At 42.1% G+C, this 18,213-nt stretch overlaps 1 protein-coding gene across 2 annotated transcripts in view; it reads left to right on the forward strand.

Annotated features, from left to right (window-relative positions):
- The first annotated feature begins 1,056 nt into the window (after window positions 1-1,056).
- Window positions 1,057-18,213, forward strand: part of SPOP (speckle type BTB/POZ protein) — a 28,538-nt gene continuing 11,381 nt past the window's right edge. The window contains exons 1-3 of one of the 2 annotated variants that reach the window (XM_068418647.1): window positions 1,057-1,142; window positions 16,196-16,338; window positions 16,705-16,826. In XM_068418647.1, the coding sequence (XP_068274748.1) occupies window positions 16,261-16,338; window positions 16,705-16,826 (200 nt within the window). In that variant the 5' untranslated portion in view covers window positions 1,057-1,142; window positions 16,196-16,260. Of the gene's footprint in view, window positions 1,143-1,751; window positions 2,031-16,195; window positions 16,339-16,704; window positions 16,827-18,213 lie in introns of those variants that run through there. The other variant, XM_068418646.1, reaches the window with a different exon arrangement.

The following is an 18,213-nucleotide window of genomic DNA, read 5'->3' on the forward strand; positions in this document are numbered from 1 at the left end:
GGCCCCGCTTGCTTGATAATCCCCTTCTAGGTACTGAAAGGTCTGTAAAGTCTCCCTTAAGCTTTTTATCTAGACCTCTGAATGACAAACACAAAGCATGTTTGCTTTGTAATCCTTTTCTCAAAAGGTTACAATAAATGCTGTGCTTTGAGAAAAACTCACCAATCATCCTAAAATTTGGCAAGAAAATCTCATTGTGAACAGCATGGGTAGTCATTCTTCACAAGCAATGGTGACCCATGTACTGAAGTGACCCACGACCCAGCCTGAAGTGAGAGAAGGGGGAAGCGCTGTTTGTATTTTCACCAACCCTCAAAGGAACGGGGAGGAAAGGGGGAAACCAGGCCACACCACAACTGCAAGAGAAACGTACGCTGTCCCTTCTCACCTAACACCTCCTCCTTGGGTGAAGAGGCTGAGGGAGCTGAGTCTCTTTAGCTTAGAGAAGCGGAGACTGAGGGGTGACCTCATTAATGTTTATAAATATGTAAAGGGCAAGTGTCGTGAGGATGGAGCCAGGCTCTTCTCAGTGACATCCCTTGACAGGACAAGGGGCAATGGGTGCAAGCTGGAACACAGGAGGTTCCACATAAATATGAGGAAAAACTTCTTTACGGTGAGGGTGACCGAACACTGGCACAGGCTGCCCAGAGAGGTTGTGGACTCTCCTTCTCTGGAGACATTCAAAACCCGCCTGGACACGTTCCTGTGTGATATGGTCTAGGCAATCCTGCTGCAGCAGGGGGATTGGACTAGATGATCTTTCGAGGTCCCTTCCAATCCCTGACATTCTGTGATTCTGTGATTTATTATAAAATGCTCCACCAGCTCCAAGCAGAGCCCTGAGCCCTCACACCACACCGGGAGGAGAGGTCTCCAAAGCAGAAGGGGGCAGAGCACACGCCATTACCTCAGGCAGCCGGTTCCTCACAGAGGTGTGAGGGAAAGGGGGTGGCGGCGCGCGCCCCCTCACTCGACGCCCTTCCCGCCTTTTCCCCCGCCTCCCTCGCGCCCCGCCCCGCGCATGCGCGGCGCCCCGCCCCTACGTCACGGAGGCGGGTGTTGCGGGGTGCCCGGATGTGTCAGTGTAGGGCGGTATGAGGAGACCGCACGGGGACAGCGGGCAGCGGTGTCCTTCTCAGGTGAGGTGGGAGGGGGACCGTGCGGGGGAAAGAAGCAAAAGGAATCGGGCGAGGACTGGAAACCTCCACAGGGACGGGGGGAAGGTCGTGTCGTCGTCCTTCCACCGCTTGCCTTTGTGAGGTGTGTGTGGGGCACCTCTCCTCTGCTCCCGCGGCGGCCCTGCCGCACGGCTGGGAAGTGAGTGAGAGACCCGCGGGGGCCTGCCCGCCTCCTCCGCCGGCTGGTTAAATGGCACTGCGACAGGAGTAGCTGCTTGCCAAATAGTGAGCTATCACACCCGAGGGGTCCCCCAGGCACACAGCGCATGCTCCACCGCGCTGCCAGAATGTGAGCCGCGGGGAGGCGAGGAGGGGGGCGGTGGGGGCGGTGGGGCCGAGCGCGCATGCGCATTGGAGAGGGAGTGTCGGAGGCGCCTGCGCATGCGCAGAAGCTGGCCTGGCTGTAGAGGGCGCATGCGCAGGAGAGCGTTGGCGGTGGGCAGGTGTGTTCTATGCGCGTGCGCAGTGGTTCTGAGCGGGGGTCGGGGCTGGGCCGGCGGCGTCATTCGAGCGTTGCGCATGCGCGGGCGGGCGGGGAGCGCCGGGAACGGCCATATCCTGTCTGTTGCGCCGCTCGGCGCCTGCGCAGAGGGGTGCTGCAGGGCCTTGCGGAATAGTGAGCCTCTGCATCTTCTTGGGGGGATCGGCGGAGGAAGACATGCTGCCAGATAGTGAGCTCCGGCGGCTGGTGGTCTCCTAGAGGGGCTGGCGGCGGAGCTGGGGGGGGCAGAGTCCCGGGGGCGCCATCCCCACCCGCCGCACCTGCTTGGGCCAGGGCTTCTCGGGCGTCCCAGCCTGCCTCGGAGCGGGGCTTCCTCCGGCGGTCGGTGTCACTCGTAGGGCCGGGAGGTAAGAGCTGTGGGGAAGGGGGCAGGAGTTGTGGGGGGGTCGGTAGCTGGGCTGGGGAGAGGGGTGCGAGGGAGGGAGCAGGGCCTGAGCGGGGGGAGAGGTGCGGCTGGGAAAAGTTGGGGGGAGGCCTGGGTGAGGGATTCCTAGAGATCCCCAGGCAGGGGTAGAGGTTCAGTGGGGTGCCAGGAACTCTGTGAGGAAACACGAGTGGGGGGAAGGAAACGAGGGCTGGAGTGGAAAAACGAGGGTGACTAACAGCGTAACCAAGTAAGGGATGACAGGCCGTAGCTTCGCCTCTGAGGGCTGTGAGGCACGTTTCTAAATCAGGAGGGAACTTGGTGTTCCTATGGATTGGACCCCAGGGTGTCTGGGATCAGTACTGGGATTTCTTAGCTGTGTCTAGGGCCTGTCGTGGTGTTTAAAGGAAATGGTGCATCATCATGCGGTGTGGAAAGGCAGAAGAATTCCCTTTCCCAGTTAAATGTGTCACTGGTACGGTTTGATAGCAGAGTGCTAATGCTTGTAGCAAGCACCATCTTGATTAGTGATAGATGATATTATAAATATAAAATATTATTCCTGTAGTATCTGCAAAGCTGCCTGTGGGATGGAATTGTCTTTTTGTGACAGGAGTTTTTTGAGGGGAGGGAAATATGGAATGTAATGTTATTTGTTGTCATTTTTTCTGTAACTCAGCGTTATTAGATGTGTTTACATTTGTGATTGTAGAGCATCATTGTGACGTAATGAAAAGGAATAGTGTTTTGTGATTTCCTTTTTTTTCCTTTTCTTTTAGAGTTCTAGGTGGTTATGTCTGGGGTGGCTTGGTGTGAAGCCCTATAAAAGTCTGAAGAATTTTGCTGTTATTTATGCTTTATAAAATAGAACTCTTTGGTTATAAAACAACCCTAAGTTAGCTAAGTAAAGCATATAACTCGCTTCCTTCTTTTTCAGTGACATTTTCTAACCAGATGCCCAGAATGATTCATTATGTCACTTGTCTCATTGTGACGTGAAGAAAAAACAGTTGGTTTTTTTTTTTCTTAATGGTACTCTGTCATGGATGTGTATAGAGATCAAGACAACGTGATAGCAAAAGTACATCATAAGCTGTCATCCTGTCACTGTATCAGTAGAGGACAGTAATACAAAACTGTACCTACCATAAGATCGTAGAAACTATTATCAAATCTGATATCCTGATTTATCTGAGTATAGTTATTGCTATTATAGAACTAATTGTGTTTCCTCCCCAAAACCTCCAGGATTTGCACATAGATACAGACCAGGGAGGGAGTTAAAATGGAAGGGTTTTGGTTTGACACATGGTCTCGATGAGCAGTACCATCATTGATTGCACAGGTCACAGTGGAGTGCTTAAAAAAAAGCAGTTTCTTGTGTAATTGATCTTACAATTTGCTGATGTTTTAACATGGAGAAGGTACCGGAGCTGGCTCTGGTATTAGGCTGATTAGACCTGATAAATGTTAAAGACAATTCTATTCATCAGTTTTCTCTCAGTTAGTTTCCACTGAGCCAGCTTGACCAGTGTTGGGGGGAGGGTTAGGGTTAATCTCTGAACTTCAGCTGAGCCTCTAGACCGACCTAGGTTAGGTATGTAGTGTGCATTGAGTTTGTTGCCCTGTGTGATTTTTCTGGTTACCAATCCAGTTTACAATAAGAGGGACTTACAGCTTTATTCTTGGCACACCCTTCTGTTCAGCGTTTTACTTGTGGGGTTTGCCATTCCACTGCCTAGCTCGCTGTGGCCCTGTAAACTTAAAATCTGCTTCATTTCTTCCTGGACATTATTTCTGCAAAATTGGGCATAAAGCTGGGAAAGATAACACAGGAAGAAATAGCTATCAATTGCATTCATAGTTCCACGTTTGGAAATATCCACTGTAATTTTGTAAAATTCCTTCTCTCCTCCCAGCTTTGGCTCAATGTTCTGCACGATTGGAGTATTATGTAAGATCTTGCTGTGTTCCTCCAACGGCTGGTGTTTCCTAGTCGACACAGAGAGGAAATACAACAAAAATGTATTTTTAAAAACAAAACCAAAAACCTTTTTTGAGAGTTGCTTCTTGATTCTCAGATGATAAGCTGCTGCTGCATTCTGGCTCGTACTTTGTACTTGAGAGACCTCTTCAATAAAGCATGTGTCCCAAGTTCTAGAAACACGTGACGGTACAGGAAACTAGCATGAGAGTAAAGTGTTTGTACCCTTGAGGAGGCAAAGAAGCTGGGTTTTTTTTTCCAGACACTATATCTATAAATATATTAGAACTACTTTTCTTGGTTTCACGTTGTTAAGTGGCTCTTTACTGAACTCTGTAGCAGTGTTTTGGAAGGAAGGAGCTGAGTGATTCTGGAAGTCTCTTCCTCTTGGCTGATGTGCATAGCTGAGAATTCAAGAAAATACGTAGCACGCATGAAATTTAATTTGTGGTTTGTTTTTTTTGTTGTTTTTTTTTTTTCCTCCACATTTTTAGGAGAGAAAAGATGCAGAACCACTGACTGTGTAGCAAATGCCCAGAAAAGACTTGGGAGTTCATTTTTATACTGTGAGTAAGTTCTTTGGCTACAGGCAGGAGTTGCACCATTGCGTTCTGTGAGGTGTAGCTGATCTTACAACTCCATGGATTTTTAGACGTACGTAGAGTTTATGAAGTCAGGAACACGGGAGGGTTTAAGCACTCCAACACTAAATTCATAACTGGAAGAATCTGTTTTGGCCATTCATATAGTAGAAGCCGGTAGGATCCTGGTGACTTTAGATGCGCTGATTACAGAAAATAGTATTAAAATTTTCATGCTGAGATCTCAGTTGAGCTTTCCTTAGCCTGGGTTGTAGGCCTTATTCAGTAGGTTATATTGTACGGCTGGACTTTAAAAATGGCTGTCGTTAGAAATCTAGTTTGTATGGTGTGCATTTTAAATTGGGTCTGATGTAATGCTTGGGCTGTGAATCACATACAGTGATGTTAATGCTTTTAAAAAATTGATCCAACTTCAGTTAACAGAAATAATTTTCCAGCAAAAATGGATATCCTTGTGCACACCTTTAAGGGACTCGCATACAGAAAAAGTCAGAATATTCATTTGGAAATATGCTAATTTGTAAGCATTTTCAATGTTTGGGAATCTCATAATCTCAGTAATATTGTTTCTGAAAATATACTGGAAGGTTTAGAACTCTATAAACACTTAAATTTATTACATACTCAGAAATGTTTCATGATACGTAAACTTATATAGGGTATAGCTGGACACTAGGATACTTAAATTGCTGACTGATAGTTTAAGTTACTCTGAATCACTACTTTTTCTCGAGTTAACCTGCCACCCTTTGAGTTAATAGAGGTACACTTGGAACGCTTCCATACGTGTGACATCAGACATGCCAGTGACATCCATGCAGCATCAATCTGAAAAGACTGGTGTGATGTTCTAAGAATGGAAACTCTATCTTCTGATGTCAAACAGAACTTAAAGAATTACACTTTTAAAACTATGAATATGCAGGAATGGTGCTCGTAGAGGTTCACAAAATTATTTGTGTGACTTAAACAGCTATGTGTAGTTGTTCAGGTTTTTTTTCCTCCTTTCCATGAAGGCTACATCCTCATATTTACCAATAAACAGCTGTCTCCAAAATGAATATATTATGTGGATGTCTCTGGTAGGGCTGTGACAAGAGCTGATACTTAAGCAAAATTGCCTGGACAGAGGAGATGGTCTAGAAAAACTCACTATCTTAGAGCCAAACGAGAAGCAGAAGTTTGCTTACAGGACTTGATCAGATGAAGACATAATTTAATTTAAGAATATATGTAATTTTTTAAAGTGTGGCTTTAGTTACTGTTCTGCCCACATTCTTTGCTCTTTGCTGCAGAAATTTGTTCAACAAATCATAAGTCAGATCATAATTGTATGTATATATAGCAACTTTTCTCTAATAGTGATGGTTTACTAGAGGGAGACTGCCCAAGATTATTAAGCTCTATTTCTTCAGCTTGGATTTTAAATATAGTGAGGCCTCACTTATCTTCTCTTAAAAAGAAATCCTTTTTAATTTTTATTTTTGATTTAAAATAGTGGATTTGCCTTTGTGTCTGAAAGAAAAGCTCAGATGACAGCCGGGGTTTTAGAGACAGGCTTATAGCAGTGAGGCTGGAGAGCAGGTGGAGACAAGTACACCGAGTGTCTGGAGCTGCTGTAGAGCAATGCAGGGAGGCTGCCTGGCTGCCTCCCAAGTGCTGCTGCATAAAGAGGCTAGAACAGACGCCGACTGCATCCATGGAAAAGTTTTCAGTCAACATGGCTAGAATCATGCCTACAGACTAACTGTGTTGGCTGTTAAAGAATGTTGTCACATCCCTCCCCCAGGAATCTATTTTCTTACGGTGAACCCATCATACAGTACCTTCCTCGGATGCATAGAAGGCAGCCTGTTGTAGGTATCCTGACCTTATAGATCTGCCTTTGTAATTGCAAAATCATATTAAATGACACCACTATATTGGTGCCTTCATTTCCTCAGCTGATTTTTTGTAGAAGTGTGCAACCTCAACAAGTTGTGCTTAAAAACTACATGTATCAGTTTGATTAATTTCTTCGAAGCGCTTGCGGGCAGTAAATGAAATTCAGAGAACAGTATTTCACTGCTGCGTTTGAGAGACAGATGATTTTCTTAAGAATTTGTGTTAGGCTGTGATTTTGTTCGTTCTTATTCCCAGGGAACAGTGTGTCAGTGTAGGTGTTTGAGTGCAGAAGTTTTGGAAGTTGCCATTGCGTGTCGTGTTCTGCCTTACAGACCTCTGCTTTCTAGCAAGTAAGATTACAGTGAAATGATCGTCGTTTAAATTTTATATAATAATTTTAATCAGGGAGCACAAGCACAAGCATTACAGTAGATTATATTCAGCTGTATCGTGGAAGTGTTTTGCAACATCCTTGCTTTAGGTTGGTGCCAACCTTACCTAACTGCACGTGTGATAAAAGTCTTAGTGTTACTCGATACTGAAGGTTTATAACTTGTATGATTTAGAGTTGGGTCTTGGCTAGCAGATAATTGATATTTCTCTTTAGATAATATTGCCCAGTAGCTTATTGAGTTTTACTATTGATGGGGAAAATAGTAGGAAGACTTTTTAAGTGTTTTTATAAGAACAGAAGGGGGTAACAGGAAGAAATCAAAAGCAACAAGAACTGGTTTCTTCTTTGAGGCTGGACACAGTTTATGGAGATGGTTTGTTGGTGTAAAAAGGGAAATAAATGTTGATACCTTCTGGGAATTTATTTTCATGTACTTTCACATTTCCCTTTGTTTTTTAAAGATTCAATAAATGTCTTACGCCAACAACAGCTTAGAATGTATAATTAAAATTAAAAGTCAGCAAACCAGTTCCCTATGTCCAAGATACTTAGAGATTTTTTTCACTTATAACACAAGTTACAACTTTAATACCAAAAGCAATGAAAAGAATGGCAGCAGGGCAGCAAGGTGCAAAGTGTCACTAATATAAACAGACATATAATAATGCCTCTGGCCCAGTCCTTTTTCCTATTGACTAAAACCATATTAAATACAGAATATCTAAGCTACCAAAACTTTTCTTTGCTCTTTGTCTTATTAATTCGATAATCTTGGTCTTGAATGGTTAGGATATTCAGATATGGGTGCAGGTGAATGCCATAGTTGTTATTGTCATAGTGTGATTTATGGCAAGATGTGATTTTTTTCGATGTTAATGTGAGTAAGATTATTAAAATTATGCTAGCAAAACCATCATGCCTTATTGAAGTTGGTGTGATATGTTTTATGGAAAACACAGCTGCTGATTTTTGAGGAAAATATATATAGGGTTGGAGGTGGAAGTTGGTTGGAATTTGATTCCAATCTCCTTCCTCTCTTTATTCCTTCTGGTGTTCATGTCTGATAAGGTCAGAGAAAAAACTAAACAAAGTAACTTTGAAAATTAAGGACTCATCCTGCCTATAAAAACAGAAACATCAGAGAAACATTAGCTGGTAGGACCGGATGCGAACAGGAGTCTTTTGGAGTGCTTGTAATTGCTGTTTATTATCTGTTAGAAGTAAGTCCCAGAGTGAGCTTTCTGTTGGAATGAAGCAAGTGGGTGATTTCTTTTCACTCTTTCCCAAAAATTTGAGTTTGCATGCTGATTCTGAGAGTGCTTTTGTTTGGCAATTGTATGATCTTTACATTTAGCAGGTTAAAATAGTTGACATAACCACTTTGAAGTCATGCTGCAATTGCAAGTAGGTGAAAGAATCCAGTAGTTTGATGTCTAGTTTTGGCCACGCGATGTAATTTCTACATTGATTATTTAAAAGCTTAATTTCCAGAATAATAAAGGGAGAAACTGTATTTCAGCTCAGGTTGGATTTGATAAGCTCTTAGAAATATTAACGCAAGATGGCAACTGGAGAATGTTACGTGAGGACTACTAGATGTTTGTATTACTGGAAAGTTGATATAAATAAAAGGCTCCAGAGGGGATTATAGTCTTGGTGGTTTGCGAGGGGTCAGATCTGCAATCCCATTGGAGTGCTTTAGCGGTGTTTGGTATCAGGTCTCAGCACAGTAGATAGAAAAATTCAATCCTGCTTAATTTTCAGTTTTTGCTTGTTCTCTGATTAGCCATCGTACCGCTTAGGCATTTTCTTCCAGTTATTTTCAACTCCCCAGGAATCTGCTGGGATTTTAGAGGTGTGAGGTATTTCTAGCAGTGTGTCGCTATTACAAGACAAGAAAGAGCTACAGAGGGGAGAAAACCCCTGCTGCTGCCAGCCTGCTTTTGGAGTGAGAGGCTGCCCCAGGCTGTTAGGAAGTTCTCTGGGAAACAGTAGTTTTCATGGCTTTATCTTTTAATTTGGAAGATGACTTAAATGCTATGAAAGTACAAATGTTTTACTTTAAAAAAAAAAAAAACACCAAACCCTCAAACATGGCAACTGAGTTACTTGACAAGTGACACGTAACAAACAAGTAGAAACTGAAGCTGTAAAATACTTTTTACGATTTGCCTGTGAGGGAGAGTCTAAAATAAGAGAGTTCACGGGCAATAACAAAATCCGTCTTTTCAAAAATAAGATCAAGTTTCTTATTGAAGACAGAAGTCTGCTTAGGCTGTTTCTGTAAGACCTAAGCTGGTGTGTTCGAGTAACATTTTTCCTTAGAAGAGGAGGGATATGAGCAGGAATGGATTGGCAGAAGGGGAGAGAGGGGAAAAGGGGAATTTGGTGAAAAAGAAGTAAGAGATTTATTTATTTTTAACATACTTACGGTCTGAATTAAAAAATAATGAGGAAGATTAACTCCTGAGGAAAAACAGTTCTGAAGATTTAAGCTTTAAGCATCTCAGGACGTACCTCAAGAGGATTAAAGATGGAAGCAGAAAGAGTTACAGAAGAGGCAAACGTCTGGTCAAACTAGGAGTGGTGACTTCAACACAACAGTAACTCTAAAATAAAATTTTGTTTGCTTTTAAGAATTTGATTACTTTTTATATTTACTGGTGTGCATGTAATTCTAATATACTTTGGGTAATTTATAGGTAGGGTTGGATGTGATTAAAGGGGATACAGTTTTCTGCATCTGTTCAAACACCGGTGTGAAGCAGTCTTAGAAGAACGTCAAAAAATACGACTTGACTTGACAATGACTGAAGAGCAGAAATTTTCAGTGGAGGATTTGTTTATAACAGCAGAAGGTTATTTAGAGAACTCTCGGCTGCTTCTTACCACCAACTTCCTCTCTCTTTCCTTGGTTTAGGTTTAGCTGTTTGCTATTTTATCTGGTCATATTTGGGGAGGAGGGGGAAGGGATGGTAGATGGTCTACAGCTAAAGAATGGTGGTGGTTCTTTTCTTACAAAATATATGTAAAACTTGTAATTCTCCTTACAACACTGACGTTTCACTGACAGTTGTCCCATCCCTTAAAGTTTCATACAAATTAAGATTTTTGTAAGTGACCAAGCCTTTTCTTTTTTTTCTTCCCTGTTTTATAACTGGAGAATTGGTTTAAGGGAAAAAAAATAAAACCGTTCCAAGAATGGAAAAGGAACATTTAGTTTTGGAATATTTCTTGAAGTGGAATTTTGGTTTCTGAGTTCTAGTGGGCTGCCAACGTTCAGTGCGTTTTGAGATAACTCTCTCTCTCTCTCTGTTAACTGTGTTGAAAATTATTTTTCTAGGTAACTCCTCTACTTTTCCATGATCTGTCATCTCAAAAAAAAAAAAGACATTCTGGATGTTCCAACTTGATAATGAGCTTTATGAAATAAACTGAATTAAGGTATATGATTCTGCCTTAATTAAAATATTCTTTTTATGCAGTGTCCAGAGGGCCCTGCTGTGACCTCAGGAATTTGGCCTTCTCTAAAGTACTTGGCAACTTTGGGGGATAATAAAAAGAAGGTTCTTCTCCAAGTTCCTGAATGCTACTGATGGTATAATGGGGACAACTTACAAACTGAATTAGGACTGGTATATAGTGCCTTGGAATGAAGAGAAAAGCGTGGGCACTCTCAACTGTTGAGAGGGATCATTTGCACTGTATTTTAAGGAAACCAGGTTCTCTCTAGTGTTTCTGTCTCCCAAATGAGAAGTTGTAGGTCCTTCAGCCTGGCATGGATGCCAGTTCATTCCTTTTATCTCTCTGCTATGATTGTGTTGATTTTCCAGTCTGTTCTCTTATGACTGAAGATTGTAAATGAAACTCTGTGTGTCATTTTGAGCTCAGCAGTTTTCGTGGCACTCAACAGGGTACAGGTTAAGTTAAGATTTTTCTTGGATTTAAGAGCACAGAAGGTAGAGGAAGGTGTAATGCACACGCTCCTGGTTTTTAGAAAGTGTTCAAGCTTAATTCACCAACCACTTTTTTGGCATAGATTATTTTCCCTCTAGTCCAGTTAAGTCTGTATATATCCCATTCATGTTACTCCTTTATAGCTTTTTTTTTTCCAGGTGGTGACTGGCTTCTTGTAGAACTGTTCACATTTCTTTGTTCCAGAAAGATAAGCCTCTGGCTTGTGTAAACCAGGCTTTCTTTCAAGAGGCAGCTTTTTAGTATGGGACACTTTCATCTTTCCTAAGTGTTGTTTTCTAATCTTAGTATTTTTTTATTGGTACAAGTTGTTTGCTACCTTGGTGCAGCCTCTTCTACACCACCGTGTTAATAATTAGGCAACTTTGAGTAACCTCTGGAGTTCACTGTGCCTGACTTCCAACCTGCATTTGCAGCTAGGCAAGATTTCCTGCCACGCAGGAGGCGTTGCAATCAGTATCGCTTGGCAGTTGTTAGCGCTCTGAATGCTTTGCCCATCATTGCTTTCTTCTGTGGAATGCCAAGTAGGCACAGTGGTATGACGCCCTGTTTAATGTATGCATTAAAATCTGAAAACTTACTCATTTTATTCATCCACTAGTTAGATACCATTGCATCCCACTTTGCTCTTTCAGTTAACTTGCCCTTGTTTTTTTCTTTTTTCTTTCTTTCCAGCAGCAAATTCAGACCTTGCATTGTCCTTTCCAAGGCTTTGAAGAATGCAGGAAGATAATGGTCTTTTCCTGTGCTTCCATATCTCATCCCCTTGTTTTATTGCTCCAATTATCTTTGTCCTGCTTCTTTTCTCTGTGCTTTGTGCTGTTCTTGGATAGTCTTTGATACCTGGCTGGTCCAAGAAGCCATCACCCCGGTTTTTTAAATGCTTAATTAAAAATATACTTCTTTCACAGACTTCTATAAGTTATCTTCCGGTGAATAAAGCTTACTGAAAATGAATATACTTGGAAATTTCTCGTATAAACTACTGGTTTCTTGAAAGGTAGTTCGTTTATCTTGAGACAAAGTAGAAATTGACAGGCTATTTAGCAAAAGTCTAGCAATTTTGAGGCCTCTTCTGGAATTACTCGTTGAGTTGAGATTCCCCACCTCTCTCAGGTCAAGTCTCTGCTGCTCACAGAATAGTTTTGACTGTTGATTCCTACAGTAGATGAAGTTCTGAGCTGAGATGTCTCGGTACAGCTGCTAAGTCAGGAGGTAATTATGAGGACGAAGTGGCAAGGGAACATTTCCTGTGCTTCAAAAAGGTCTGGTCTGGCTCTGGTTCTTAAATAAAATGTCTTCATCTGGAAGTGGTTCTGAATGAGGTGAGAATTATTCTTTTTCTTAGCTGTAGTCTTAACTGTGTCCAGAGACAAGTGCTGCTTGTTATTTATATCCAAGGAAGTAAGAGACTCGCAGACTGTACATGGGGTCGCAGGGGTCCATAAGATAATAGTTTGTATTTTGTTTCCTGTGACTTGACATCTGCGTGTACCTTCAAGTCTGTCCCTGCTTCTCCTGCCCAGGAAGAATTTTGATATCCAGACTATTTACAAAACATTTTCCTAGAACCTCTGCCTGCAGCGCTTTTTTAATTCACTCCTAGTTCAGAGGTGCCAGCACTGTTAGTGAAGAAGTGTGAACTGGTGAAGTATTAAGTGTTCATGAGCAAATAAACACTGGGGGTGCCCTGCTGATTCCAGGAACTTAACTTTACCTTAAATCAGCTGTGGTTCCTTTTAAAATGCATTTAATATTGGTCCATGCCAGAAGAGCGATTCAGCATTTGAAGGTGGAACAGCACAGGGCAGTTTCTAAGGCACACTCCTAAGGATGTATTTCAGTGACCTTTTATGTGCTTGCCAAGCAGGACAAGCTGCAAGTTTTTCCTTACTGGTAATTTTTGCAAAAGGCAGCAATGGATATTACCTGTTTATTTGCATTATGACTTGCTACAGCAGTGAAAGTACCAGTGATGTCATTTGATGACAAATATTTGATGATTGATTGCTGTATTGAGCTAGAGCTTTGCTGGATTTTAACATCTCTTTTTAACTGTAGTTAACTGCCTCGCAAAGCATCTGTAGAAAGCTTTGACATGCCAGACGGGAAGTATTTTCTAAATAATAGAAAATCTTTAAAATCTAGAGCCTTTGTCCCCTTTGGGCTGTTTTAAAAGCATAACAAATGACGCACTGGCATGCAGCAATTCTATTAGCACATTGTCATAACTTTTATTACCACCTGCCTATCCAAGCCATCTGGGAGGAAAGAATATAAGATATAAAAGTGACAGTTACTCAGAGAAAATTAAATAGGCCTGTGTATCTCAAGCTCATACATTTGTCTTGCCTTTAGACCACAGAAGTTTTAGAAAACTTCTTTGCTCATGTAAAATGGAGGTGATATTTAGGTACATCTTAAAATCCTGTTGAAATACAGAAAGTAGCTGTTGAAAAGTTTCAATTTTTGCATCATATGATTATCTGTTTCCTTCCCCAATTATGTGATTGATGGCTACAGTCTTCTGCAGTTTGCTCCTTGGAGACCAGCGAAAGGTACAGAAATTTAGGATTAACTTCTGCCCTCCAACCAGGAGACCCTTCAGCTTCTCAGTGTGTTCCAACAGGCTTGATGACTGTGCCATTGTAACATAAAAAGTTGTTGCTGTCTCCTCTTTCCCTCCTCATTAATCCCTCATTTTCATGCCGTAGAGGGAGGTATTGCCACTAAATTTACCAATTTGTCTTCAAGAAGGACCCACTGGAGTCTTTTAACTGTGTAATTACCTTTCCTGTTAAACCACTTCTCTAATGTGTGTGTAGAGATACTTAATTGCTTCAGTTTACCTGGAAGTAGAAGTCGTCTTACAGAAAACTTGTTGTTGATAAATACCTTCTATGGAAGCTGTTCCTTATCCAAGCTGTTCTGGATCTGTTCCTTGTAATGATGCCAAAGCCAGGCAAGGAGAACAGCATTTTTCACAGTTACGTTCACAAGTGCATGGGGCCTGATGGGATTCATCCCAGAGTACTGAAGGAGCTGGTGGATGTTATAGCAGGACTCCTCTTGATCATCTACCAAGGGTCTTAGGAGCCTGGGGAGGTCCCTGCTGACTGGAAGCTAGCCAGTGTTACTCCAGTTTACAAGAAGGGCATGAGGGAAGAGCCAGGGAACCCAGGGTCTCTCCTGCCCATAGACTAAAACCAGCAAAAAGGCACCGTTCCCCCAGCTGTGGAGAGGAGGAGGTGTTTCTTGTTGCTGGTGCTGGAATTTCAGGTATTATCTGTCCCCCAAAGACTGTAACTGGAGCGGGTGAAGCGATGATGTCCTCAGAGGCAAGACAATGTTGCCCATGGAAGGGCAGTTAGCTAAGCATTCAAAACTAGTGTCTGCTGATTCTGGCTTCATTTGAATGACACAGAGTGGTTTAATTGAATTTCTTTGGAGGAATTGTGGTAATTTTAAGTTTAATGTAATAAAACCTGCAGCAAGCACCTCAAGTGCATATTGATGTCCCTTTCTTTTTAAAATCAACATTTTAAAACATTTTTTTTTCCCCATTCCACATGCACAGCACAAACTGCAAATGCAAGTTTGTAAAGCAGTCTGATCGCTCGGTTTTATTTTAGTGCTAGTTGTCTGCAGTTCAGATCTTACTTAGTTGTTTGCCCCTGAGCTTTGCTCCAGGAAATAGATTTTCATCGAGTTAAGCGTGCATCTCCGCAGGGTTAAATACTTAATTTCTTAGCTCCTGATAACCAGTGTCTCTCTTTCAGTGTTTACATGGGCTCACTTGTGCTTTTTTAGAGGAAATTAAACCTGAATATTCCCCTCTTGTTTTACTGTTAGATAATGCCTATGTACCAGTATTTCCAAGTACTTTCTGAAGGTGCATAGAACTCAAAACCCGAGTACACAGCTGTAAACTGGAGCGGAGGCTGATGTGAGCCTGGCTTAGGAGAGGTCTGGTCTGCAGCTGGAGCCTGCACTCAAATCCAGACCTGCACTGCAACTGCACTTAAAGACTCCACATTGTGTTGGTAGCAGTTTGAGGGGAATTATGTGCATATATGTTTATATTCTTATTGTGAATATTCTCCTGTTGGTTTGAGGTGTGGGATTTTTAGGTACATATTCTCAATGCTTTCCACCATTTCCTTTCAACAACTAACGTCTCAGCCTTCCTCAAGAGCGAGAGCCTGTGCTTTACCTTTCTCCCCCAACGAACCTCAATATCAGCCTTTGTATTTAAAGCAATTTGTATCGCGAGATAACAATTTTACATCTTTTACTCGCCCTTGTTTTATCCTTTTGAGGACAAAACTCACAGCAATGGAGTTCTTGTGGTTCACTGGCTGTCCTGTGCAGAAAAATACCACCTACGAAACAGAAAGTGTTTAGCAGAAGGCTGAACTGTAAAGCATGTGATGCTTTTGTAGTTGCCAAAGTTATGAATCCTGTTCCCGAGCTCACCCTTGAAGACGTTTTGTGCATCTGCCTTAGGGATCAGAGCTCGGAAGTCAGAGCTGGGTTGATTATTCGGTTTTAAAATCTCCCTTCTGGTAACTAGGTGCCTGTTTTATCAGTTGTGCCTGTGTATTCAGTCGGGTGTGTTGCAGTGGTTTTAACCCCATATGTTCTCTGCAGATGACAGTTTGACTTGGCACTTAGAAGTTGGGAACTGCAGTAGCATATAAAAGAAATGAGAATTTCCCTCTGGCCAGAGGGATTTGGTTTGAAGTAGAGAACTCATTACCAACACGTTCCCTAGTAGTCGGGCTTCAGGAGGAGGTTTAAGCTATCGGAAATTATTCTGTTGATGTTAGCTGAGTCACTCTGAACCTAGGGGTTTGTTTTGCTGTTGAGTTTGGGTTGCATGGTGCTACCTGTAGCTTTGTCAGATGAAGATCTTCATTTCTCAGATCTGATCTCTGATAGTCTGAGCATCTCAAAATGAAAATAGGGAGTAAGTAGTGAGTCGAAATGGTGGCCTCAGGGTAAAGTAGTAAATCCCAAGTCAAGTGGGGAGTCTCCTATTTGAGTCTTGGATTCCTTAAAGGAAATTATATCTTAGGCTTATTCCTATAAGGAGCTGCATATTGAAAGAATTAATGTTATATCCTCTCTTCAGAAAACATATGGTAACACTTCAAAATGTTTAAATGTAACGTATTTTGAAGGTGCTAGGGGAGAGAGTGAAAACATGATGGCTTTAACTTGTGTCCGTGAGATTTAACAGCACTCCTGAAGTTTTTATTCTTTGTTCTTAGTTTTGGGTTTTTTTCCTCTTTTTTGGGGACTGACAGGGTGAAGATCAATTACAAATTTCTTCTGCTGAGTTGTGAAATTCTGCTTAATCTTCAAACTGGCGATGTCAAGGGTGCCGAGTCCTCCTCCTCCGGCAGAAATGTCGAGTGGACCTGTAGCAGAGAGCTGGTGCTACACTCAGGTAAGTCCACGCTGTGCTGAGATGTTCCTGACATAACGCAATTAGAACCTGTGGTAAGAAATTTATTCAAAACAAGTTTAGAGTGTGGATTTCCAGACAATTCCATGCCTGCTAACAATGAGTGTTCACCAAGGCAATAGCAGAATGTTGTCCTCTGCCCTTGGCGGAACTTTGGGGGAGGCAGTTGGAGAAGTTGGAGTGGTCCAGCTGCCGCTGACAGCCATTTCCAGACTCTCTTGTTTTGTGCTTGGGGGTTATTTGCCATGCAAGTGACTCAGTAGAACTTGCAGGTTTTCAGTTTTTGCCTTTAAGATGGCCAGCGTGAATGAGTATGACCCTAAACCTCCTCTTATGCTCTGATTTAAGATCAAGGTGGTGAAGTTTTCCTACATGTGGACCATAAACAACTTTAGCTTCTGCCGAGAAGAAATGGGTGAGGTCATCAAGAGCTCAACCTTTTCATCTGGAGCCAATGATAAACTCAAATGGTAAGAAACAGAGCAGAGAGGTTCACCCTGTTTGTACAACTGTGTGAAAGAATTTGGGGTTCTATAATGGAGGAAATATATTTAAAAATACTCGTACTGCACGTGGGTTCTTGCTCCCTTTGATGTACAACATATGCACAGGGAGGGAGTACTGTTGCTTCAGCATAGTGTTTGGACACACAAAACAAATGTGAGGATCTGGGTGTTTGCAGTGTTTCTCTGATAATGGAAAACATCAGAAGCAATAGAAGCCGTAGCTGGAAGGCAGACTACATCTGCCTTGAAGCAGAGACCTGCTGTGGAGGATTATTAATGTCTTAAGTTGGTGTTTTTTTTGACTGATGTTTATCTTAACAAGTCCTTAGAAGCCAATGAGAGTCCACAGCCAGTGTATTGCAGCTCTATTTCAGCCTCCCAGTTTCAGTCCCTAATACTCCATGTTGTTAAAAAGATAACTTTTGCCTACACTCTAAATCCTGCAATTTAAGACTATTGCTACTGTATTAGCTTTCTCTTTATGGCAGCTTCTTGTGAATTCGGAGACTTAACACAGAGATGATCAAAGTAATAATGTTATATAACTCCTTCTGCCCAGGAGTTTCTGCTTCTTAAAGATGACATTATTTTTGCCCTTTTCCTTTCCTTTAAAACCTTTCTTATCTTCCCTGAGTTCTCAAGTAATTTCCGGTAACTCAGAGTGGACTTTGGTCAGAATGTGTATCTGCTGTGAGTCGTGTCTGACCTAGTAGATCCATGGACACCTGGGTCCTTATTTGATGCCTTGTTGCTGGTGTTAAGTGTTTTAGCATTTTTCTTTAAACCTTCTTAGTATAGATTGTGGCAAATCAGCCACTAAATAATTGTGTGTGTGTGATACAGTTTGTGTTCCCTTCCGTTGGGTGGCAGACCTGTGCTTTCCTTGGGCTGCTTTTTGTTATTAAATTACTTACCTTTATAACCTTTGCTAGTCAGATCTCATTCTATCGTCTAGATCTTTCTGATGTTTTTGTCCTTGTGTGTTGGAGCTGTTAGTCATTTGGCCTAGTTTTTGCTGCTTGTTAGATTCTGTGTCAAGCTTCAGATCATGAAAGTGCTTAAGAGTTAGCCTCTTCCTGCACTTACTACCTTCACCCAGGAGTAGTCTTCTCTCTTTGCCCTAGTATTATGTTTCTGAGAGACTACCGGCCTTCCAAAAATCCATTTTTCCTTTCAGTTGCTTCCTGTGGAATTTTACCCACCATTTCTCTGGATTTGTTGCACTTCCTCGCATCCATTGCCTCCATTCTGCTATTTCTTTCACCTTTGTTTTGTGAAAGTTGACATCCAGGGTGCTTTTCAGTAATTTAAACCATACCCCACTCCTCTTTTCCCCTGTGTTTTTTTTTTT

This window comes from Nyctibius grandis, chromosome 26 (genome assembly GCF_013368605.1).
Source record: "Nyctibius grandis isolate bNycGra1 chromosome 26, bNycGra1.pri, whole genome shotgun sequence".
NCBI lineage: Eukaryota > Metazoa > Chordata > Aves > Nyctibiiformes > Nyctibiidae > Nyctibius > Nyctibius grandis.